The 26,310-nt window shown below is 38.6% G+C and overlaps 1 protein-coding gene and 1 long non-coding RNA gene across 4 annotated transcripts in view; one reads left to right on the top strand and one right to left on the bottom strand.

Annotated features, from left to right (window-relative positions):
• LOC307175109 overlaps positions 1-21,297 on the bottom strand; it is a 309,433-nt gene extending 288,136 nt beyond the window's left edge. The window contains exons 1-2 of the long non-coding RNA XR_013824259.1: positions 20,932-21,297; positions 5,857-5,991 (exon numbers count right to left, since the gene is read on the bottom strand). This is a non-coding gene — a long non-coding RNA (uncharacterized lncRNA). The remainder of the gene's footprint in view (positions 1-5,856; positions 5,992-20,931) is intronic.
• A 203-nt stretch (positions 21,298-21,500) lies between these two features.
• On the top strand, positions 21,501-25,883 carry ZWINT (ZW10 interacting kinetochore protein). 3 transcript variants are annotated; one of them, XM_079900478.1, is made up of 9 exons: positions 21,501-21,581; positions 22,456-22,546; positions 22,713-22,836; positions 22,993-23,159; positions 24,082-24,138; positions 24,674-24,816; positions 24,897-25,074; positions 25,165-25,247; positions 25,862-25,883. In XM_079900478.1, the coding sequence occupies exons 1-8, from the start codon at positions 21,538-21,540 to the stop codon at positions 25,240-25,242; spliced, it is 882 nt and encodes a 293-aa protein (XP_079756604.1). In that variant the 5' UTR covers positions 21,501-21,537; the 3' UTR covers positions 25,243-25,247; positions 25,862-25,883. The 3 variants fall into 3 exon arrangements, with proteins under 3 accessions (XP_079756604.1, XP_079756603.1, XP_079756602.1); XM_079900477.1 differs by lacking the exon at positions 25,862-25,883 and adding an exon at positions 25,460-25,572; XM_079900476.1 differs by lacking the exon at positions 25,862-25,883 and having other exon boundaries at positions 25,165-25,566.
• The last annotated feature ends 427 nt before the right edge of the window (positions 25,884-26,310 follow it).

The raw sequence follows: 26,310 nt of genomic DNA, 5'->3' as shown, positions 1-26,310 counted from the left end.
CACCCTTCCCTTCTCCCACTGTGTCCACATATTATAGAGAAACTCAAATCTGGTTAAGAAGTCAAAACTATAATGTATGAATCTACTTTAAAAGTTAAAGTATAAATCTTGTAATATGGATCATGAGGGATGGAGGACTTCAAGAAATAAAGAGCAGCCTGACATGAAACAGAAACCACAAAATTTAGGCCCTAAGTAAATATTTGTTGAATGACTGATTAGCAATCCAAGGGATATTCTCAATATCAGTGCTGAAAGTAAGTCCAGCTCAATGTGATACAAATCTGTGAAAAACCATAGATCAGCAATTCACCTTAATGCACTGAATCATCTTTAGTATGAGAATTCTGGCTCTCAGAACTACCAGAGTCCTTAAAAGAACATCTAGTGAAATCCCTTACCTTTAGTAAAGAATTATGATTCTCATTTTAGAGGTAAGAGCCAGAGATACCAAGTGACTCAGATATGGGAACACAGCTCAAGTCATCACTTGAGATCCAGAATACCTAGTTGTTTTTTCCATTTTACTGCTTATTCAGTGAGCTATATTTTCCATTTCATTGTTTATTCAGCTGTGTTAACCCTATTTGGGAACTTTGTGGAATAGTTACATACTAAATAGACACTTACGAAAGTTGTACTAATCATATCATTTTTGAAGTGTGTGTGCTATCCTTTCTAAGAGGGAATAATGATCAGCTATTAATTAGTAAGAAACTTCCTAATGAACAAAATCCTTCCTTTTCCCATATACAATATAATTTCTATTTGACAAAGCTTATAGCATCTCTAGAGACAAGTCCAACAGCCCAACATGTGGGAAAATAAATACACCTCATTAATCTTCATTATAGATCTGTGAGAGAGGTTACTATTGGCATAAATTGCATGTAGGGTGAAAACTTGAAAAAATTTAGAGGTGAAGTAAGGACTCAAAAGCCTTTTTCTCTTTGTCTCTGTTCTTCCTTTCAGGAAGAGTAAGAGACAAAACTATGGAGAGCAAAAGAAAAGATAAACAAAATTACATCATGCACAGTGTTCATATTTTTGAAAATGTCCAAAGTTTACTTATGACCTACCCAGCATAGTTAACTCATTATCCATGTTTCTTTGTGTTGATGGCTTTATTTTTTACAGATGACTGGTAATTACAGTGTTAATTAAAGGACCAATCACTAGTTTTTCTTGAGCTTTTCACTGATATAATGGGAATAATTTATTTTGAGCACAAATAATAAAATTGCTTTAGCACAAAGGTGAAAATTAGGAGCACTATAAATTTTACTGGATGTTGCTTTGCCAGTGGACAAACTTTTCAGCAGACAATTTTGTACTGTCCTGTTCAAGTTCTATAGCAATTCCACTGAAGTTTCAGGATGTGTTTCTCATTGCACTCACTAGGTACCATCATGAAATTTTAAAGAGGAAACACTATCAGAATAGACAGTAGATGAAGAGGAATAACATTATTAGTTGTTAGAGTCTAAAGTTCTTTAAAGGTCATTGAGCCTGTTTCCTTCCCTTCATACTTGAAGGCATTTCAGCCTGTGGAGGTGCAGCTCATTCAAAATCATGTAGCTGGGTAAAGGTGGATCCAAGCCTAGATACCAGTCTCTTAATTATGTATCCAGTTCTCTTTCTTGTTAAGGAAAAAATCTATTTAATTTTAAAAACACTAAGAAGATCACCAAAAATATCAGTAGAAGGACTACCCCCCTACTTTTCATTCCTTACAAGAAAAGTTTGATTTGTCCAGAAGCAGATGACCTTCTTCACCTGTTATTTGAATTCCAATATAATTTACCCTTGTTTTTTCTTCACTCTTCTTATATTTTCATTGTGTTTCTATTAACCTAGGAACCTACAATTATGGTAGGTCAGAATGTGACTCACTCTCAAAAATCATACAAGACAGATATGGCAGAAACATAATTTCATTAGTGGAAAGTGAAGAAGTACATACTGAAGTTCAGCTTGAAAATTGTTCAAGAGAGAGAAATGCCCACATTCACTCCTCATCCTATTTGTTCATTAATTTTGGGATAATTACATTCATTTTGCACACCCAGATATATTTTCATGAGAAACATAGTAAAGTTTCATAAGTATTAAATGCACCATTAAATATATTTTTAAATTTAAATTATAATATGTTCTGATTTGTTTTTTCTATTTAAATAAATCCCTTTCATGTAGAAATATACATCCAATTGCCCTTCCTTCTTCCCTATTGAGGAACTGAATGTGTGTGTATTTAATAAAAAGAAGTACTGATTAAGTAGAGGAAAATTTTAAATTCAAGTTAAAATTCAGTCTTGAAACACAAACTATTCTTTGTCTATATTATTGGTCACTTTTAATGTCCTTCCACGATCCATTTCTCTTGACAAGGCAGTAACATAAAAGCATTCCAATTATCTATAATAGAAAATGCAATTTCATTCCCAAAGAACAAATAAAGCATGATACTAAAAGGTGGCAGGAATAAAACTGACCCAATCAATTATTAAATAGTTAAAGAAATGTGGCCTTCAGAGCTATGGTTAGATAATTGTAGATGGTTCAAAGTTATGGAATCACATTCTGTTTCAGTATATGTATTGGTCAACTCGGACTGCCATAATAAAGCACCACAGACTTGGGTGGCTAAAACAACAGAAATTTATTTCTCATAGTTCTGGAACCTGGAAATCTAAGATTAAGGTATGAGCAAGATTGTTTTTTGTGATGCCTCTGGGCTTGCCTCCAGAAAGTCACCTTCTTGCTATGTCCTCACATGGCCTTTTCTCTGTATGTGACACTCCTCGTGTCTCTTCCTCTTCTTATAAGGAGAGCAGTCCTATTGGATCAGGGCCAACCTTTATGACCTCATTTAACCTTAATTACCTACTTAAAGGCCATATCTCCAAATAGTCATATGGGGGTTAAGGCTTAACGTATAAATCTGGGGGAGACACAATGGAGTCCATAACAGTATGAACTTCAAAAACCATTATAAAGTATTGTATACTATGGATCAATAGCAGTGATTACAATTTGCATTTGGATCCAGTAACCCTGGACTATCCATATGCCATGTTATTTTTATTGTCCATCCTCCCATCTATTTTAATGGCTATATCTCTGTCCAGGATTGCCATGGCATTCTGGGTATATGAATAGTATAATGTGAAGCAATCTGAACTGTTCTTTTTAAAATATTTTTAAATATTTATTTATTTATTTATTTTTATGGCTGTGTCGGGTCTTAGTTGTGGCACAAGGGATCGTCCTTGAGGCATGTGGGATCTTTCGTTGCAGTGCACAGGCTTCTCTCTAGTTATGGTGTGCAGGCTCCAGAGCACGTGGGCTCTGTAGTTTGCAGCACGTGGACTCTCTAGTTGAGGTGCAGGAGCTCAGTAGTTGTGGTGCGCGGCATCAGTTGCCCCACGGCATGTGGGATCTTAGTTCCCCGACAAGGAATAGAACCCGTGTCCCCTGCATTGGAAGGTGGATTCTTTACCACTGGACCACCAGGGAAGTCCCCTGAACTGTTCTTATTGTCTAATCGATATGCAGATAATAACATTAGTATCTACAATTAAGAACTCACTACATGCCAAGCAACCTGCTAATTTATTTATATTTGTTATCTTATTTAATCCTCCTAACAAGTCCATTAATTCTATGAAGTATTATTATTATTATTTTCAGTAATTTACATAAGAAAACATAATAGAGAAGTTAAATCCTTTGTCAAAAGTACCACCTCTGCCTCCCTAAGGCCTATGCACCTGTTAGAGTCTGCCCAAACCCTAATTCTTTGCTTAAGCCCTCAACCCCTATTTAACTGATAAAGACCCAAAATGTAAAGCTCAGTTTCTTTAGGATTTTGTTGTTAAAGCCATCATAAGTTAAGTCAAGCATTGCAGTTTAAATTCTCTTGCCCAGACGCAGCAATTAAAAGTCGAATACGCATGGTGTGACATATTCCTCTACAAGCATTAATAGTTCTCTCCCCATCCACTAAAATTTAAAAGCCAAGCCACAGGCCCTGGACAAATGGACTCCTCAAGTACTACATGTGTTCTTCTTCCCCAAATGTGATTTTTATCCCCTAAAACTACAGATCTCCCCTATTTTGCAGGTTTAGGGCCTAGAACCATAAACCAGATGGCATGGAGGTCACTCCATGAGCAAGTTCATTCTTACTGGGAGGAAGTGAGAGGGAGAGGCAGGGCCAAACCTTCTCTGTTTTTCCTTCCAAATTCACCAATCAATTGATACTCCTACCTCCCCTAGAGTGAAGTATGTGAGAAGCAGAAAGAAACCAGTAGTGCTCACATCAAGGCATTTACTCTTCAAAATCCTGCCTCAATAGTAATTATAATTTGCAGACTAATTTATATAACTGCTGAAATTTGATTTAACCAGAATTATGAAGAAATTCCATTAGAGAGATGCAGAAGCGGATATGCCATTGTGTGTGTGTGTGTGCATGCAATTTCAGGTCAGGTCATAACAAGAGAATTGCATCCTCATCTGCCATAAATGGATATAGGATGATATTGAAAATAGAAAACTCAATTTTAAGCATATTTTATATATATGAAAGGAAACAGAAGAAATAGCTGAAGAGTTCAAAGTAGTTGCTTCAAAGTAGCATAACTCAGGGGTGGGGCAAAGTAGTTGCTAGGAAAATATCTTTTTTATTTTTTAAGATTTGTAGTATTATTTGACCCAAATATATATATATAGCTTTGATATAAATTTTAAATACCATGGAATAATAACAAAAGAAATATCCAATCTTTGTCTGTTATTCTAATGCCTAATTTAGCCAAGAAAACAAAAGAAAAGGGAAGAAGGAAGGAAATAAAGTAATTCAAAAACAACTAGTTCTGGTAGCAGGTAGAAACTTATGGTCAAGATTAAGACAATGACATTGCATCTCTGTAGGTGCTTTTTTATAAGGAAAAAACAGAAAATGTTGCAGCATAAATATTTTCAAAATGCATTTTTAGAGATCCATGCCAGCTCTCAAGTTCTCTAGAGTTGCACTGTCCAATATGGTAACCATTAGCTACATGTAGCTATTTAAAATTAAATTTAAAATAATAAACTGTAAATAAAATTTTAAATTCTATCCCTCACATTAGCCACATTTCATATGCTCCAAAGCCACATATGGCTTATGGCAATCTTTTTAGATAGCAGAAATAAACATTTCCATTATTGCATAAATTTCTATTCGGAAGCACTGCTCTAGGCCTTGCTGTTTATACGCTGAATTTGCACAAGACTATACCCTGAAACCCACTATCCTGAAGAGAAATAAACAAACCTGCCAAGGTATCAATGTCTTTATAAAACCAAATATTTTTAATGTCATTTAGAAACAAGTCTGATATTCTAGCCCTGAACTGGGACTACTTCATTCAGATTCTACAGGCATTTGTTAAGCACTAATTGTGTGCCAGGCAGTGTGCTGGATACCAAGAAAACAATGTTACTCAAGATGCTCAAAATCCAGACGTAACATCAGCAAAATGATGGAATAGGAAGCCCCAGACCTCAGTGCACTACAGAAACATCAACATACAGCCCCAAAAGCTTCTATGAGAACTCCAGATATCAGTTAGGAAGATGCAACACCCAGGCAAGCTCAAATCCAAGAACAGCCTCAATGAAACAGGTAAGAAAATTCCAACCATGCTCCCAAAGCAAGCACAGTTTGCAATTGGGAGGAAAAGTCCAATTGCGGCTTCTCCTTTGGGAAGGAAAGAGAAAGGGAGAATGTACATTCAAAGCTCTAGATTGTGGGGGGACTACTTTCTGTCTCACCTGACTCAGGGCACTGACAGGGAACTGGCATACCTTGAGTGTCGGGGGGCTGCAGAGAACAAAAGAGAATTCAGCAGATTGTGGCAGCACTAGAGACGTGGTAAAACTGCAGACAAACAGCCACCATTCACCATGATCAGGAGTAAGCACCCACTTTGTGTCTTCCCCCTAGAGAGGGAAAAAAAAAGAGTAGAGCATAAGTCCAATGTTCTCGCTTTTGCGGGTGCAGTCTGAGTTTGGTTTCTGTCTGCAGTCTGGTTTCTGTCTGCAGTCTGGTTTCTGTCTCATCTGATGTGGAGCGCTGACAGAACAGTTATACTTTGGACACTTGGTGGGTGCACAGAGCTTGGTGGCTTCGGGCAGAGCCAGAGAAAAGCAGCAATCCTTTCTAATTGGGAAATCACATACACAAGCCAGAGAAGGTACATGCTCAGAAAAAGTTGGAAAGACCCCCAAAAATCTGTAGCTGGGGTGATGGGTAAAAGTCTTTCCTTGAATGAAGCCAGTCTGTAAGACTGGAAGAGGTGTCTATGTTTTTCAACTGTGTGAATCCCAACACAAAGTTACAAGGCACATGAAGAAACAGGGAAATATGGCCCAATCAAAGGAATGAAATACACCTCCAGAAACTGACTCTAAAGAAAGTAGCACAGTATTGTTAACTATGTTCACATTGTTGTAAAGCAGATCTCTAGAACTTATTCACCTTCATTAAATGAATCTTTATATCCATTGATCAACTCCCAATTTCCTCCTCTCCCCAGCCCCGGGCAGCCAACATCCTACTTTTTGTTTCTAAGAGATTGATCACTTTATTGATTTCATATAAGGTATCTAAAGTTAGATTTCAGGTTATATGTTTTTTACCACAATAAAAAAAAAGGAATTTAAAAAAAAAGATGCTCAGGATCCATCTGGGCTTTGAATAATTAAATAAGGCTATACACTACTGTGCAAAACAATGTGATAAGAGCTATTATAGGACAGTATAGAGTGATAAGGGAGAATAGAAGAGAAGCACTTAGCTAACGTCTAAGGCTGTCAGGATCATCAGGAAAGGCCTTCCAGAAGAACTAGTATCAAAGCTAGGGATGAAAAACTAGTGGCACTTTCCACACAAACATGCAAGTTTAGAAGATGAGGTAGTATTTATTTCAGTCAAAAGGAAGAGGATGTAAGAAAGGTTAAGGGCAACAGAAAGCATGTTTTAATTTGTAGTGGGGAAGTATGGGGTAGAGGGAATGGTGAAGTGATAAGGAGAGAATGAAGAGAAAAATCTTAGTAAGAAGTTGTAATCAGGGACTGTATCACGTAGTGACTAGTAAAATATTTAAAGAGTATGGTCTCCCAAGCATTCATCTAATAGTCTGTAATTTTCATATTTGTTTTAGTCACACCCTGAACAATACTCTCCACATCATATACAGTATGTTGAATGTATTAAATATTCAATAAGTATGCACCGAAAGACAATAACGTAATGTAAATATATGCTTGGATTTGCATTTTAGAAAGTTCTACTTACATTTGGAAAAAGGAATTGTAACAAGCTATCATAATATTAATTCTGAACAGTCTTTGTACTTGCATCTGAAAACAACAACCATAATGCCATATATATTATGAAGCATACTATATACCTGTTAAGGCTAATGTATATATCTATAACTATAGCTAAATGTCTGCATGCATGTGTGCGTATAAAATATGTTTATGATGTTAGCATAATAGTATTTTAATGATGCATTTATATATTTCTCCTCTGTTGACAGTTTTATTCTCACTTCCAAAATTTGTATAACACTCTTATATATAAGACTATTAGAGAGTTGGGGCCAAGAGAGTAAACATATGCACCCTCAGCACATTCTTAGTTACTTCTTGCATAAAAAGTTTAGGTGCTAATGGTATATCAAGAAGGCAGTTATCAGTTAAATGAAATATCTATTAGCCTGGGAACAGAAGTTCCAACAAAGGCACAGACTGCATTAACAGTTGGATGGGCATTATCCATGATACGTTTGTCCTTGGTGTTCAAAGATAATAGCTAGTGGATGGTTTTCTCTCAATATGTGAACATATATGGAAAACCACAAGTGTGTGACCAGCTGCTCACAGGTGAAAGCTCTATTGAGCCCTTCATTTTTGGCAGCTCAACCCCTTTGACTCATGCCCTACATATGCCATGGATTGGGAAAATGTACAGAATCCGCTATTGTTTTACACCAATTCAATCGACTTGTTGCTGTTTCCCACTACTGCACAGCTGTATCAAAGGGTTTGCATGCTGCCTCAGGGGTCACAACTATAAGATCTATAGCAGATGATTTTTAGGTACAGCGTCAATTGTGACTTTCAGAAAAGCTGTTTGAGAGCCACAGCATACATGACTGGAAGGGATGACAAATTTTAAGTAAAGCCTTTAATTTTATAAATAAGAAAACATAAGTTTATAGAATTTAAATTGATAGTTAATAATGCTACATTGGTTAGTTACACAATTGAGGCTGGTGCTCTTTCCAATATATAATGTTGTTATTAAAGTAGTCCATTGACAAAAGCATTCTTCCTTTCCTTTCCTTTTCTTTTTTCTTCCTTTATTCTGTCTTTCCTTTTTTACTTCGCCCTTCCTTTCTTCCTTCTTTCCTTCCAACCCTCCTTCCTTCCTTCTCTCCTTTTATTTAGGCAACCACTCATTTGCTAATTCACTTATTCACTTTTTTTTTTTTTTGCCAAGCACCTAGTGTGTTCTAAGATCAATGCTAATTGCTAAAGCATAAAAAATATAAGCTATAACCACAGCTATAAAAATACTAGCTAAGGCTTCAGGAATAAGAGAGTATAGACTCACTTTTCCCTGTTCCTTCTAAGTATAATTATATACCCTGGAAATTATTTCATAGACAACAGTAAGAGAAATCTGAAATCTGAAAAAAGAATGTGTACTGGCTAGAGAGTGCAGGATTTGAAGAATAACAACATGGCAAGTTACCTGGGTTTTCTTTTCATCTCCCATATACCTTGGACTGGGCAATGGAGAGGACTGCCACAAGAAATGACCAACAGGCATAAAAGAAAAAAGGCAAAAAGAGAGGAAGAAAGAAAGATCGATAGCAAGACAGAATAAGAAAGAGAGAGGGAGGAAGAAAGAAAAAACAGACCTGCTCTTTCTAACCAAAGGACTGGGAAAGTAGAAACCTAACAGAGATCTGATGGGGAACCCCAAGCACTTCTCCACAAAGAGGGCCTCTGTTGATGATCCAATTCACCAACAGCAATGGCAACAGCAAAGCCTCAGCCACCCCAGCCCCTGCTCCATACCTTAGGTCAGGTGAGTACTGTGATCTCCCAGCAGCAGCAGAAACAAACTTCTAGCTCTCTTATCACCCAATCCAGAACCAGGGCCCAGAGAGTGGTCCCATCCTCTCATATCTACTGCAATAGCAAAGCCCTGTGACTTCCTGGCTTCTACCCAGTGGTATAAGGGGACTAGGCCCAGTGGATTCTTGCCTCATCCAGAATACTTCTCAGTGCCCCCACAGATGGCTCCAATAGGGCTTAAGCAGGAGTCCCAGCAGCACCAGAAAACAAAGAAGACAAAAATAACATTGCAAGGGCTCAGAAACTAAACATTCATAGGAATTAAAGTCAGAGAAGTAGACTATAACTTACACACTAAACTTAAACAGAAAAACTACCTGCTAAAATAGAATACTTAGGAAAAAGAGTCCCCCAACAAAATAAATGTCCAGGATACAATTGAAAAAACCATTCATTGTACCAAGAAACTGGAGAACCAGAATTTAATGAGAAAAGATAATCAAGGAATGCCAATATGGAGATTAATCTTATACTGAAATTATCTGACAAGATTTTAAAAGCAACTGCCTTAAAAATCCTTTAAATCAATTACAAATTCTCACAAAACACATGAAAAAAGAAAATTTCAGCACAGAAATAGAAATTTCAGCACAGAAATAGAAATTTTAGAATTGAAAACTACAATAACTGAATGTTTTTTAAAAGAACTCACTAGTTGTACTCAATAGAGTGTCAATGAAAAGGAAGAATCACTGAACTTGAAGACAGACCAACAGAACAGAAGTTTCAGTAGAAAAATTTAAAAGAGCAAAAATTCATATTATCAGAATACAGAAGAAGAGAAAGAATGTGGTACTGGAAAAGGATTTGAAGAAACAATGGCTGAACACTTGCCAAACTTGGCAAAAGAAACAAATCTACACACTCAAACATGTGAGAACCTCAAACAACCCCAAAGAAATCCACACCAAGACATAACAAAATTACAATTCTAAATATTAAATAAAAAGAAAAAAATCTTAAAAATAGCCAGAGGAAAAGAATGTATTACGCATAAAGGAACAGCAATTTAAATTACAATGGATTTCCTATCTGAAACCATGCAGGCCAGAAGGAAGTGGCACAACATTTTTTTTAGGTGGTGAAAGAACTGTCAATTCTAAAAAGAAACCAGAAATTCTATATCCAGTGATGAAACTATCCACCAGGAATAGAGGAAATAAAGACATTCTCAGTCAAAGGAACACTAAAATAATTTGTGCTAGCAAATCTACCCTTAAATAATGACTAAAGAAAGCTCTCTCAACACAAAGAAAGTGATAACAGAAGACAAGGATCTTTAGAAAGGAAAGAAGAACAATGAACTGGATAGTAAATATAATAGACTATTCTTCATCACATGAGCTTCGTTTAGCAAATATTTTGATTAAAATAAAAGTTATAACTATCTGATGTGGTGCTAAATGTATTAGAAAATTATATTTTTAAAATGGAAAGGGTAAAGGGACCTAAAGAGAAGCAAATGTTCTACACTTCTAAGTTGTAAAACATTGACACAGGGCTTCCCTGGTGGCGCAGTGGTTGAGAGTCCACCTGCCAATGCAGGGGACACAGGCTCGTGACCCGGTCCGGGAAGATTCCACATGCCGCGGAGCGGCTGGATCCGTGAGCCATGGCCGCTGAGCCTGCGCATCCGGAGCTTGTGCTCCACAACGGGAGAGGCCACAACAGTGAGGGGCCCGCGTACCAGAAAAAAGAAAAAAAACAAAACAAAACATTGACACAATAGCTTGTGATAAGTTATATATGTATACAGCAATACCTATGACAACCACGCAGAAAATTATACAAGTGGATATACTCAAGCCATCGTAAATAAATAAAAATGTAACTCTAAAAGATGTTTAGGTAATCTAAGAAAGGCTAAAAGAAGGAAACAAAGGAACAAGAAACACAGGAACAAACAGAAACAATAATGACAAAATTAAACCCCAACATATACATAACTTCTTTATATGTTAAAATGTCTAAATACGCAAATTAAAAGACAGAGATTGGCAGAATAGATCCAACTCATAATTCAACCATACTCTGTATACAAATCGTTAACTGAATTAAGAAAAGATGATTAATCTTATAAGATACCTTGGGATATATAATTATAATACAATACCTTGGAAAAATTGTAATGAGTGAAGGGTTTTTTGATATAATTTCATTTGACATACAATTTTAATATAGGCAAATAAGTATCTTTGTACATGTTAATAAAAATATTGATATTTAGATATTTAAAACTGACAAAATAACTGACAAAAATACCAGTAAATCACTACTTTCAAAATGGCACAGTACATTGTGACACCGAAATAATGAAAACCTGTATTTTAGTCACCATGATTTTTAAAAAATTTTACTTACTTGGAAACTAAAATAACTGTCTAAATTATTGCTTTTGAACATAGTGTATCTATGTGATATAAAGGGACATGTTTGCCAGGATTGAGTTTTATTTTTAAATGCATTTCATTTAGTGGAAATATAAATTTACCTGAAGATTTATGACTTTTTTCTCATAATCATATTTAAACAGAATAAAAAAATTTCAAAGGGATGAGTAATTTCTACAGCAATATTGTAGAGTAGATGTATAAGGATGAAATGGGGGGAAATCCCTAGATTATGTCTTTGTTCTTCCCCTTGCTTTTCCAAGCCACCCACTTTGTGCACCTATGAGATATTAGCTGTCCCTGGGTGAATCTCTGTGGCTGTTGAGTGGTAAAAAACAAATATATTTAGCACTTAGCTTAATCTACGAAGAGAAACAGATAACTCTTCTTGAACTGAAAGGGAAAGATTTATATAGATAAGGTGAAATTATCTCCCTTCAAAATTAGAGGAAAGCAATGGGAATAATCTAAAAATGATTATAAGTGCAACAGATACATAAAAATGAGTTTGAGAATGAAAAATAATCCCTTTAGCTTTCAGGCTTTCACCATGTTGATTTGGTTCATTACTGTCAGAAAACAAAGAGTAAGAAGCTGGAGGGTTAGACAGTGATTAGAAATGATTCAAAAGGCAAAATATGCTTTCTCATGAGGGTCTTGCAATTTGGTTCTGATGGTTCATATCCAAATTGCATGGTTGCTTAGCATTGTTAGAAGAATGAGACTGAAACAGGGAATGGAACAGGGTGTAAGATAGAATCTATCCATCTGGAACTAGCAAACCAAGGCAATACCTTATGGTCTGCAATTTAGATGCTAAACATGGAGATTCTTCCTAAAACAAGATGTCGTATGTTAATATGAAAATTCCAGCAAAGCACAGTTGTAGCAAACATCAAACTATCACTGACTCTCAGAATCATAGCTCATAGTAAAACAGTAATAGCTTTAGGAGCTAAATGTTAAGTCTTTGGAAGGGTATTTCTTAGTTGTTTTAGTGAAACCCAAAATTAGAGTTTTAAGTTTAATGACTAAGTTGACATTGAAAAATGAATAATAGGGCATTGTGAAAGGTAAAAATTGTAAATCATGTTAAACAACCATGCAATTGGAGGAGATAGTTTATTGGAAAACAAGTTTAATCCATGTTGTATACATTTACGCATTTACTGAGTACTTATATGACAGACTATTCCCAAATAATTTCTGCAGTTATTCATGTTTTGGCTTTAGTTAAATATGACTCCTAAAAGCGGCTGATGGACATGGAAACTAAAATGTTAATAACATCTACTATGTGTCGAACATAGATCAAGATATTTTCCAAAAATTCTTTTACTCTGTTTTTCACAAGAAACCTGCTCATCATTATCCCTATTTAATAAATGAGAAAACAGAATTCATGATTTCATTTAAATTGTCCAAGGTCACAAATGCACTAGGTAGTTGAACTGAAATTGAACCTGAATCTCTTACTATAAAGACCATGTTCTTTGCCTTTTGCCATGAATTGTGCTATAATAAACCTGATTTTCAGCATCTTCAGGGGGCAACTAATTTCCTCTGATGAAATAGGACTCTCTCAGCTGTTGAAAATGTACAATGTTGAAAATGCTAGTCACTGAAATGCTATAATTGAAGAGAATCTAAAAAACTATTTGTACTAAGATATGTCCTCTCTCAACTGAAATTCCCAATAAATAAAGCTTTTAAAGTTTCAGAAACCATAAATATAAGGCACACATATTTTGGGGGTAAAGCACTACTATTGCATGTAGGTAGAACAGAAAAAAAGCAAAATAACAAAGCAGGGACTTCCCTGGTGGCACAGTGGTTAAGAATCCATCTGCCAAAGCAGGGGACAGAAGTTCGAGCCCTGGTCCAGGAAGATCCCACATGCCGCGGAGCAACTAAGCCCATGCGCCACAACTACTAAGCCTACACTCTACAGCCCACAAGCCACAACTACTGAGTCTGCGCGGCACAACTACTGAAGCCCGTGCGCCTAGAGCCCACGCTCCGCAACAGGAGAAGCCACCACAATGAGAAGCCCACGCACCGCAACGAAGACCCAATGCAGCCAAATAAATAAATAAATTTAAAATAAATAAAATAAAATTCTAAAAAATGTAAAACAAAGCAATTTCAAATCAATTTTAAAAACATTTACTGAGAATCAGGTAGAGAATAAGATGCTGATGACATAAGAAAAACAGGCCTTCAACAAAGGCTGAATTTTATTGCTGAAAATCTCTCAGGTCTAACTCCAATCAGTTCACATAGAAAGAGCTAATTTGGTGTCAGACATATTTCAGATTTAGGTCTGCAACTTACAACAGTAGTTCTGTGGCCTTGGTAAAATTACTTCAGTTAGGCTTTCCTGAGTTTCTGTTTTTTTTCTCTTAATCGGGAATAATGAGTTAGTTCAGAGAGTTTCTGTGTGGCAGTTAAATGAAAGAATTTTTTTTTAAGTCTAGCTTAGTGCCTTGAATTAATAAATGTGAATTTCATCCATGCAGAACAAAATTCCCACAGATGCCAGGTTTAAGGAGGACTTAATCCATTTTCTTTTCCAAATTTCAAAATTTGCACATCAGTTTAGAAGTTGCCATCGCTTTTTTCAAAACACAAAGATGATCAGCTCTTGAAATGTTCAGAGAGAGCAGTTATGAAGGAAAAAATACCTAATTGTGTCAGAGCAAATTATCTAGCTTTGTCAATAAAATATTACTGTGTCCTGTTAATAAAGTATTTAATCTTCTGCCTGCTTTCTTTTAAACAAGGTGAGGTTATTGTGTCAAATACTTTGATTTGAACGTTAAAGTTTTTCCAAAGTCTAACTGGTCCACCTCTAGTTGGTGTTTAAGATAGTTATCTGGAGAGAGAAGTGTTTACCTAGAGTTCGGCCTCACCAGTTCCAGAGAATTCCTGGAGACACTTGGCTGCTTCACTGTCTTATGCAGTAAATATACCAAGTATTCCCTGAAAATTATTGGCAGCCTAGCTTTGTAATAACACACAGTGGTAAAAATAAAAATAAATGAAAAAAACAGAGACAAACCAAAACCATTATCCGTATCTTCCAACCTAATACAATGCAAATCATAAAAAATCCCAGCAGGCCTTTTGATAGATATTGATCAGCCATTCCTAAAATGTATATGGAAATGCAAAAGATCCAGAATAGTCAAGGGGAACTAAGATCCCACAAGCCACGTGGTGTGGCCAAAAACAAAACAAAACCAGAAGAGTCAAGTCATATTTGTAAAGGAAGAAGTATTTGGAAGACATACACTTCCCATTTTCTAAAGGTACTATAAAAAGGTGCAAAAATCAAAACAATGTGGTGCTGCTGTAAGACTAAGAATGTTGATCAATGAAATAGAATTGAGAGTCCAGGAAACACAATACATTTTTAGCCAGTTGATTTTTTGACAAGAAGTGCCAAGACAATTATATGAGAAAAGAATAATTTTTTGACAAGTAGTGCTATAACAACTGAATGCCCATATACAGGAAGATGAATTTAGACTCTTATCTCACATTGTACACAAAATTAACTCAAAATGAATCATAAATGTAAGAATTAAAACTATACAGCTTTGAGAAGAAAACATGGAAAAAACATTCCATAACTTCAGCTAGGCAAAGTGTTCTTAATATTTAAGACACTGTTAAGAAAATGAAAGACAAGCCACAGCCTGGGAAAAAATACTTGCAAATCATGTATCTGATTAAAAAATACTTTTACATAGAATAGAAATAACTTTTACAACTCAATATTAATTAAAAAATTAACCCAGTTTTTCTAAGTGAGGACTGTAAAATATTGGAATAGATATTTCACCCAAGAAGATGTATAAATGAATAATAAACATATGAAAAGATGGCCATCATAATTAGTCATTGGGGGAAATGCACATTAAAACTACAACGAGATACTACTTTACACCCACTAGAATGGTTATCATTAAAACTACTGAGCGTAACATGTGAAAATGTGGAGAAGTCTGAAACCCTCGTATATTGCAGGGGAGAATGTAAAATGGTATCGCCACTTTGGAAAGATACCTTGGTACCTCCTTAAAAAGTTAAACATAAACTTACCAAGTGATTCAGTGATTTCATTACTAGGTATCTCCTCAAGAGACATGTAAACATATGTTCACACACACACAAAAATCTTTTCTGGGAATATTCACAGCAGCATTATTCATATGTCAATCACCAGAAACAGTACAATTTCCATCAACTGGTGAACAAATAAATTGTTTGTGGTATATCTCCACATTGGAATATATTCATCAATAAAAATGAACAAATTACCAATGTATGCTACAACATGGATGATTCTCAAAACACTGTGCTAAGGCAAAGAGGCCAGATGCAAAAACACCTACATATTGTATGTTTCTGGAATGTCCAGAAAAGGCTAGTCTACAGAGACAAAGAAAAAAAATCAGTGTTAGTCTGGGCCCGGGGCTACAAAAAGGGATTCACTGCAAACAGGCAAAGTGGATCTCTTAGGGGTGATAAAAATGTCTTAAAACTGACTGCACAATTCTATGTAAATATAATAAAATCATTGAATTTTACATTTATGATTGATAAATTTTGTCACATAATTCATACTTCAATAAAGCTGTTTTTAAAAAGTAAGTAAACCGATGGGAATTTCTTTTTCCCAGAGCAAGACTGAACACACACACACACACACACACACACACACACACACACACACACACGAAAACCAAAGCATATATTCACTGGTTGATAAAAGCAAAAGTATTTTCCTCATCAAGAGTTTGAGTGTCAGACTTCCCTAGTGGCGCAGTGGTTGAGAGTCTGCCTGCCGATGCAGGGGACGCGGGTTCGTGCCCCGGTCCGGGAAGATCCCACATGCCGCGGAGTGGCTAGGCCCATGAGCCATGGCCGCCGAGCCTGCGCGTCCAGAGCCTGTGCTCTGCAACGGCAGAGGTCACAACAGTGAGAGGCCCACGTACCGCAAAAAAAAAAAAAAAAAGAGTTTGAGTGTCAACACTTTTTGATTAATTATTTGTATTGTCTGCCACATATTTAGCTTACTGCATAGATGTTCCAATCAGCTATACAATTTGCCTTAATGCATTAAAACACCTACACCAAAGCAATAATTATTTACCAAGTTTTTAAACAAAATTTTCATCATATATTTTGTGAATGAAAAAAACCCTAAAAAGTTACTATTACCAAAAACAATTAAAAAAAAAATCAGCAGACTAAATTGTGTAAGCTCTCGGAGGGCCTGCTTGGAGAATAGTTGAAATATAGAAGAAAACATCCAGCAACTAATGGTCAAAGTGATATAAACACAGAAATATTCCTATGTTTAGGAAGGTAGAAAAGAGGAGATATTTTTGATAGTTTTATCATAATGAATAAAATTTTCAAGCAGCCTTTGAAAATGGCCTAGCACATATGTTTTATTTACCTGCATTGTTATTGCTTTAGCCTCTGAACTAATAAATATCAGAAAAGAATTACATTTAGTACTCTGAGAGTGACTGTGACATGGAAAGCAAAAAATCAGTGAAGTTATAGAAAAGCCTGGTGTTAAAATACTAGGAGAAAATTAAATCGATTTTAAGATATTACTTTTCAGTTAATTTTTACTGTGTAAGATATACAAACACATATGAAGATATGTATAGAGATATAGACAGATGTATGTGTATCTATGTCTATATATACCTATTTATATATAATGTTTTATTCACTGGATTTCCCGTGACTCATTTAGATGACCTTGCGACAGGGCAGAGAAGATGTAGAAATACAACTTTAAATCCTAAAACAATGCTGGCAGAGCTGGCTATACCAAACAGAGCTTTTGTACAAATAGAAATTAGTCCCCAAAGCACAGTATTTTGTTTTCAATGTTTTATAAAGTACTGGAGGTATTTTTTCTATAGACAATTGCAAACACATGTCTTATCTTATTATTTATATTTACTTAATGCTCTATGAATCTCAGATGAATCTGCTCCAACAATCATTTCATGCATCCCAATAAAGCAGCTGATATTCCATCTGAGTGTTAAAGTAAGTGCTATTTTCAGAACTGTTTCACGTGGACTACACAAAGAAAGCGTCAACATGAGTGAGGAAATTTTCTATTTCTAGGAACATATGCTTTATAAAACATTTTCCACTTATTCAATGACTGAATAGATGTTTCCACCTTAATAAATGAAAATATAATGCCCATATCAATTATATGCTTAAGGGAATTTGCTTTACATCCTTCCTGGTTGTGCTGTTACCTTCTACAACAGGGGAAGATCGGTTGAGCAATACAAAATTTTTTAATATAATTTATGGAGGGCGTTAGAGTTTGATAAGCTGCAAACAAGAACTCTTTAAATTTAAAAGCACATACAATTTATACACTTGCAACCTCTTTACTGCAAATGTGACTTTTTTAAGCTACGGAATTTTTTTTTACCCTGTTGGTTTTGTTGAAATTAATGTAAACTTTTTGTACATAAATTACAGGATGTATGTATCTAATGTACCTAAAAGTTTATGAATCATCACTGTCCAATTGAACTTTCCATTGATGGAAATGTTCCAAAATTTGCATTGTCCAGTATGGCAGACACTAGGCATACATAGCTATTGAGCACTGAAATGTGGCTAACGTGATTTAGACAATAAACTTTTAATCTTATTTAACTGTAATTAAATTTAAATAGCCACATGTGGCTGTTGCTTGTGGATTAGAAAACACAGAAAGAGGAGGAAACTTGGAATCATACTTTTTTATTATCTATAGTAATTTTCATTAGAATTCTAGGTCAGATCTCTATAAATCAGAGTCAAGTGGAAGGTTAAACAGAGCTGGCAAATTTGGGTTTTGTTTGTTTGTTTGTTTTTGTTTTTGGCCATGCCGCGCTACCTGTGGGATTTTATTCCCGACCAGAGGTTGAACTCAGGCCCTTGGCAGGAAGAGCACAGAGTCCTAACCACTGGACCTCCAGGGAATTTCCCAGAGCTGGCAAATTTGTGCTATGTATAGTCCAAAGTCAACTTGCATTCAAGTTCAACTTGCAGTATGTCATTTTGATTTGCTATTTATTGTTTGCTCTTTTAATGATTTGGTCTTCAGTTTACCCTAAAATATTTGAATTTAGATGTGAAGTGAGGTCATTTCAAACATTTGAAAAGGATTTTATTCAAAATGGAATTTGTGATAAATAGATCAAAGGGACCCAAACCTTCAAACATAAAGAGAGTGATAGTCAATCCTTGTTACTCCAATCAAATGTACTTTTCAGAAAGTGTCATTTATTTTCTCCATTGTATTGTATATGTAGAATATTTAGAAAGTTCTAAAAAGTAGACTCATCAAGCAGGAAGGACTCAGTCAAGCAAGAAGGTCCTTTATGGAAAGCATAGGTTGTCAGAAATTGTACCACAGCTCACTGTTGCTTTGTTCTTTTTATGTTTTAGTTTTCTACTATTTGTGTTAGTTTCTAAGACTATGTCTTCAATTTCTTTTATCTCTTATTATGCAATGTTTAATCTGCTATTAATTCCATTTAATTTCATCCGTCACATTGCAGTTTTCACCTCTACAGGTTTGATTTAGGTCTTTATTACATGTTTCATAGTTCTGATTAACTTTTTTCAGAGCTTTATTAAGATCCATTTAAAGTGTAAATTGAGTGGTTTTTTTGCACAGAATTGTTCCACCTTCCCTATAGTCTAATTTTAGAACATTTTCATTTATTTACCCAGTAAAAGAAACCCCATGTCCATTTGCAGTCTCTCCCCATACACTAGCAACCTTCCCCCATTCCCGTGCCAGCTCCCAGCCCTGGCAACCACTAATCTATTTTCTGTTTCTTCAGATATGCTTAATCCGGACATGTCACATTAATGAAATCATACAATATCTGCTCTCTTTCAACTGGCACTTAGCATGTTTTCAAGGCTCATCTATGTTTTAGCATGTATTTTTACCTCATTCTCTTTTATTGCTGAAAAATACCCCATTTAACGGATGTAGATTTTTGTTTTTTTCATTCACCAGCTGAAGGGACTTGGGTCATTTCTACTTTTCAGCCCTTGTAAATAATGCTGCACTATGGATATTTGTGTACAAGTTTTTATGAGCATGTTTTCATTTCTCTTGGATATATACCCAGGAGTGGAATTGTGGTTCATATGGTCACTATATGTTTAACATTTTGAGAAACTGCTGAACTGTTTTCCAAAAGCAGATGCACCATTTTACATTCCTACCAGTAACGTGAGCAGTCCACTTTTTCCATATCCTTACTTCTTATTATCTTTTTGATTATACCTCTGCTTATCTTTTTGAACATAACTGGTTTAAAACCCTTGTCTGTTAATTCTAGCATCTATTTCTATTCTGAACAGTGATTGATTTTTCTCCTAAACATGGGTTTTCTTTTCCTGCTTTTTTGCAAGCTTGTTTTTTTTTTTAATATCTTCATTGGCATATAATTGCTTTACAATGTATTAGTTTTTGCTGTACAACAAAGTGAATCAGCTATACATACACGTATATCCCCATATCCCCTCCCTCTTGCGTCTCCCTCCCACCCTCCCTATCCCACCCCTCCAGGTCATCACAAAGCACCCAGCTGATCTCCCTGTGCTATGCGGCTGCTTCCCACTAGCTATCTATTTTACATTTGGTAGTGTGTATATGTCCATGCCACTCTCTCACTTTGTCCCAGCTTCCCCTTCCCCCACTGTGTCCTCAACTCTGTTCTCTATGTCTGTGTCTTAATCCTGCCCTGCCTCTAGGTCCATCAGTACCATTTTTTTAGGTTCCATATATATGCGTTGACATACAGTATTTGTTTTTCTCTTTCTAGCTTGGTAGTTTTTAATTGGATGCCAGACATTGTGAACTGTACCTTACTGGTTGCTGGACATTTTTGTATTTCTATAAATATTATTTAACTTTGGTCTATCATATACTTAAATGATTTGTTAACCGTTTGATCCACTTGGGCCTTGCTTTTAAGATTTGTTAGGTGGCACTAGAGGCGTGAGGTGTCTAGGGCTAATGCCCTATTACTAAGGCAAAACCTGTCTGTGTACGCCAACCAACGCCCCATGGATTATGAAGTTTTCCAGCCTGACTGGTGGAAGGAGTTACTGACCCTAAGTGATCTCTGGGAATCCTTAAAACCCCTTCGGGGTAGTTTCCTCAAACACAAGATGCTCAGAACTCAGCAGAATACTGGAGAAAACTCTACAGAACTCCGAGTTCTCTCTCTGAGCAACCCTCTCCTTTCTGCTATACTCTGGAGGTCATTACCTGCCTTGGTCTCCCACAAACTTTCGGCTCCAACCGGTCAACGCAGGCAATTCGCTGGGCTGTGCTTAGGTTTTCTCTCCCAAACCCGCATCCTGGAAAATCTTTGAAAGGCTGTAAGCATTTTGAGCTGATTATTTGTTTCCTCAGTCTCCAGGATTAGTTATCCGTTATTGATGCCAAGTGTCTCGGAAGACAGACCCAGCGTTCTCCTTCAAGGGCAGATTTTTTTTCTTTTTCTTTTTTTTTTTTAATAAAGGTAACTCTGAGAGTTGCCCCTAAAAGCTAAACAGAGCAAACGTCTTTTCTCTTACTCAGAGAACTAGGCAGCGTGCCACTGAGCGAGCTCACGCCGCACCTCCAAGCCTCAGCACCGCCTACGGGTTACTGCGCAGGCGTAGAACTTCTGCGCGCCTGCAGCGCTCAGCAACAACTGCGCCTGCGCCAAACAACGGGGCGCGCTAACGCGCCAATCTGCGCCTGCCAATGAGAGTGCCCAATGGTCCTTGATTCCCGCCCACTGACAGGACATCCAATCGCCTGTCCCGGCGCGCGGTTCGCGGCGGGTCCAAAGTGGACTGAGGTTTGAGCTGAAGCGCGGCCCGGGGAATGATGGAGGCGGCAGAGACTAAGGCGGAGGCCGCTGCCCGAGAGTAAGTGTGTCTCGCCAGGTGGCAGCCGGGGGCGGGCTGGGGCGGACCTTGCGCGGTCCCAAGTAAAATCAGTAATTCCCCTCCACCCCTTACAGCGGTTGCGGGTCGACTAAGCCGTGAAGTGATCCTGATACCAGCCCCCCAGTCTTAGGTTCCTGAGGTGACGGTTGCGTCTCTCCAGGAGTAAGGGCTATGAGGGACTGTCCGTCCCCCTCCGTACACACACACCCCAGAGGTGTGTTCTGAAAGGGGACCGTTCCATCTCTGTTAACCCTCCATATCTCTTCGCAGATCGACCATCCTAACAGGAGACTTTCCATCCCTAGGAGACATGCTGGGAGGGCCATTCAATTTCTGTCAGCCCTGTCCAACACACACTCTCCCAGTGGATTATTTTGTCCCCATCCCCGACTCCTAATGGACTGCTACGGCCGCTAACAAGGGAGAACTCTGGAGAGCCTAGACCCAGGGGTCCAGCCCCCTGTCCTTAGCTCCTCCTCAAGTACTCTGATACCCTGCCCCCAAGCTTGTGTCCTCTGCGTGGCGGGGCTCCCCTCTTCCCTGTATATTTCCATGACTGATTTCAGAAACTCAAACGGTTTCTATTCAGTGAGACATTCCCTATTTAAAATCACAGCTCCTTCCCCACACTCCTATTCCCCTTGCTTTGCTTATTTTTCTTCACGGCACTTACTACCTCCATGTGTCTTCCATACAAACACCATTCCTGGTCCCAGATGGCCCTTCAAGCCAGTGCTAGGCAGGACAAGACTCAGCGTTAATACACATAATCACATATGTGCATGTGCACACAAATTGACTAGACCTGGGACCCCAGGAGTCTGCAGTTTCTCCTGTTTTCTTGCCCCTTCAGGGCCCTGGCCAAGGTGGCAGACATCCTGGAGCCTCTAGGTCTTCAGGAGGAGGCAGAACTGCCTGTGCAGATGCTGGCTGAGTTTGTGATGGTGCGTACAAGATGGGAGCTAGCCTTTCACAAGCCAGGGACTGCTCCTGGGTCCTCCTATTGAGACACTGGGCAGCGATAATGGTGAGCAGACTGGAAGGTAACCTTGTTGGCCTATAGTACAAGGAGGTAAGAATATTACCTGCGTCCACCCTCCTTCTGAACAGGACTCCCGGAAGAAAGACAAGCTTCTCTGCAGCCAGCTTCAAGTAGTAGACTTCCTGCAGAATTTCTTGGTTCAGGAAGGCACTGCCCAGGACCTGAACCCCTTGGCTTCTGAAGACACGAGCCGTGAGTGGGCAGGGGGTTGGAATAGGGGCTTCCCTAGTGAAGAAGGAAGAGGGACATCAGTCAAGTCAGCTGTTTGGCTGACAAGAAGACTGAAGCCCCAGTGTTGCAGGCAGGTGGGCCAACCTCACTTATTCCCTCACTCTTGGCTCTTCTCAGGGCAGAAGGCAATTGAAGTCAAAGAGCAATGGAAAGAGCTGAAGGCCACCTACCAAGAGCACGTGGAGGCCATCACAAGTTCCCTGACCCAGGCACTGCCCAAGGTGGAGGAGGCCCAAAGGAAGCAGGCCAAACTCCAGGAGGCCCTTGAACAACTCCAGGCCAAGGTGAACCAAGGCTGAGGGGAGGAGAGGGCAGGCAGAGAGGAGGAGGAAAAGGGTGAACATGCTGGGTTGGACCCACTGGCTGTCTTTTAAAATCCAACCACATGGATGAGTAATATTCCATTGTATATATGTACCACATCTTTTTATATATATATATAAATTTATTTATTTTATTTTTATTTATTTTTGGCTGTGTTGGGTCTTCGTGTCTTTGCGCCAGCTTTCTCTAGTTGTGGCGAGTGGGGGCTACTGTTCGTTGCGGTGCGCGGGCTTCTCATTGCGGTGGCTTCTCTTATTGCAGAGCCCGGGCTCTAGGCGTGTGGGCTTCAGTAGTTGCAGCACACTGGCTCAGTAGTTGTGGCTCACGGGCTCTAGAGTGTAGGCAGAGTAGTTGTGGCGCACGGGCTTGGTTGCTCCCCGGCATGTGGGATCTTCCCAGACCAGGGCTTGAACCCATGTCCCCTGCATTGGCAGGCGGATTCTTAACCACTGCACCACCAGGGAAGCCCCTGTACCACATCTTCTTTATCCTTTCATCCGTCAATATTACTCATCCATTAAAAAGAATGAAATAATGCCATTTACAGCAACATGGATAGACCTGGAGATTATGGTACTAAGTGAAGTAAGTCAGACAGAGAAAGACAAATATCATATGATATCACTTATATGTGGAATCTAAAAAAAAAAATGATACAAATGAACTTATTTACAAAACAGAAACAGACTCAGAGAATGAACTTATGGTTACCAGGGGGAAGGGTGAGGGCCAGGGATAGATTGGGAGTTTGGGATTGACATGTACAAACTGCTATATTTAAAATAGATAACCAACAAAGACTTACTATAAAAAAAAAAAAAGAAATCCAAACATAAAAATGCACTCCTCCTCTCCTTGTTCCCCTCCTTTGCTTACCTGCAGAAGCAAATGGCCATGGAAAAACTCAGAATAGTCCAGAAGCAGTGGCAGCTACAACAGGTTGGTCCATTCACCTGGGAAAATACCTCTTCTCGACACCATGCTATTGCATGGGCCAAGTCCTAGAAAACCTTTATTCTATTTCCTCCAGTGAGGCATTATAGCATGGGTACCAACATGGACTTGAATCCTAGCATCACCACTTACCACTGCATGATCTTGGGCAGTCACCTAACTTTCTCTGCTTCTGTTTCTTAATCTGTGAAAGAAGAAAATAATAGCATCTACTCTATAGAGTTACTATGATGATTAAGTAATTGGTATAGCAAGTGCTTAAAATAGTGCCTGGCACATAGCAAACTAAATAAGTGTTATCATCTTCTTTGTGCTCCTTTTCTCCAGAATGCCTCACCTTGTAACAACACATTCTGACCCTTCCTTTTTTCTAAGCCCCTGGTCCTGCCTAAAGTGAGTAGAGTCCCTCTTTCCATCTATGCGTCTGAACCCCCAGCTAGGTCTAGGCAGTAGGGTTTGGGGAAATGGCTCTAAGACGTCAGCATCTGAGGAACCGTGTCTACATTCTCACTCCTGGTAGGAGAAGCGTCTGCAGCATCTGGCAGTGGTTTCTTCAGAGGTGAGGGAGCGTCAGACAGGAACTCAGCAGGAGCTTGAACAGCTATATCAGGAACTTGGAGCCCTGAAGCAGCAGGCAGGGCAGGAGCAGTACAAGCTGCAGAGGTGAGGCCGGGAACATGGGCTACAGACCCAGGGTGGTTCAGCTGAGGTTCGCTGTCTTCACACCCACCTCCTCCTTCCAGGCACCAGACCTTCCTCCACCTGCTATACACCCTTCAGGGTAAGCTGCTATTCCATGAGGCTGAGGCAGAGGTGCCACAAGAGTTGGATCTTCCTAAGGATAAGCCCCAGCAGCAGACCCAGCCCCAGGAGCAGAACATTCGGGACACCATGGGGAGAGATGAATGTGTGTCCTTCAAGGTGAATGAAAGATGGAACAGTTGGGCAGGGAGGCAGAGAGAAAAGCTGGGAGATAAATCTTACTCACTGCTCATACCTTGTCTCCCCAAGGCCAACAACCCACAGCCTGCTGGAGATACAGGCTTACCATGGCTTCCTGGGAGACAGCAACATGGGGAAGGATCCTAGATCAGGTCAGACTCCAGCTCAGGCTATGGTGTCCCTGGACTGTAGGTATGGCAGGAGCGAGGGTCTCTGGTCTATCTGTCTCTGTTTCTGTGCTCCGCTATTCATGGAGGGGATGGGACATGGGGAGGAGCAAGGAGTTTATCTTACGGATGAAGTTTTGTACATTATCCCCATATCCAGCCTACCCTGGGCTAAACCCTCTCTTCCTCTTCCCCAGCTCTCTGGCCTCACCCACATTGCAGGATGGACTTAAATTCCTTGAGTGCAGCCTGATTTTTGACTACATACCAGGTCGGGGCAGGCTCTGGATTCTGTTTATTAAAAGCCCTGGAGTTCTCTCAGTTGCCTGTTTGTCCGCTTATCTTCATATGTTGGTGGGAAGAACCACACTCATAGGCCAGCAACAAGATAGGTGCTGGGACTGGTGTGAATAGAGAGGGTACAGATGGGGAAGGGGCCCTGGCCTGGGGCATCAGGGGTTGCTTGCCCAAAGGGATATACTACAAACATGCTGAGCTTAATTCAGGGAGAAGGTGAATGCTTTATGCAGGTGATTAGATGTTGGAGGATAATTTTAATTACTGATCCAAATGTTTACTGAATCTCTGATTTGTGCCAGGTCCCTTGCTATGAACTGGAGCTACAGCAGTGGGCTTATCTGACCAGTCCCTGCCTACATGGAGAATAATGAGAATGAACAATTGAAAAGATAAATAGGATGATTTCAGGGTGTGTTAAAACAGGGTAGCAAACTAAAACAGAGTAATACAATGAAGATCAATAGTGAGAGTAGAGAGACCCCCATCTGTGTATATTGGCCTGTGTCTATGAGTCAGTATTTCTATTTGTGTTTGTGTGTGTGTGTTTCTGTGTCTTTGTTGCTTTCAGTCTCCATTCCTCTGTGCGTCTATCGCTGGGTGTGTGGACAGGGGCGGGCACTACTGTGTTTGAGAAAGAGATTGCATTCCTGATTGAGAGTGTGGAAACTGCTACTTCAGAGAGAAAGAGAGAAAAATGACAGTTCTCAGAGCGTAGAAAACTCATTTTCCATATGAGAAAAGGACCTTC

The sequence above is a fragment of the Stenella coeruleoalba genome (assembly GCF_951394435.1).
Source record: "Stenella coeruleoalba genome assembly, chromosome: 16".
NCBI classification, from domain to species: domain Eukaryota; kingdom Metazoa; phylum Chordata; class Mammalia; order Artiodactyla; family Delphinidae; genus Stenella; species Stenella coeruleoalba.
This window is presented reverse-complemented; position numbering and strand designations above follow the sequence as displayed.

What these genes read in the sequence shown, in the direction of transcription:
- ZWINT (XM_079900478.1), top strand. Translation starts at nt 21,538, where the DNA reads ATGATGGAGGCGGCAGAGACTAAGGCGGAGGCCGCTGCCCGAGA. An exon ending in GGCTTCTGAAGACACGAGCC is followed by an intron (nt 22,837 to 22,992) that starts GTGAGTGGGCAG and finishes GGCTCTTCTCAG; the next exon opens with GGCAGAAGGCAATTGAAGTC. An exon ending in ATGAATGTGTGTCCTTCAAG is followed by an intron (nt 25,075 to 25,164) that starts GTGAATGAAAGA and finishes TGTCTCCCCAAG; the next exon opens with GCCAACAACCCACAGCCTGC.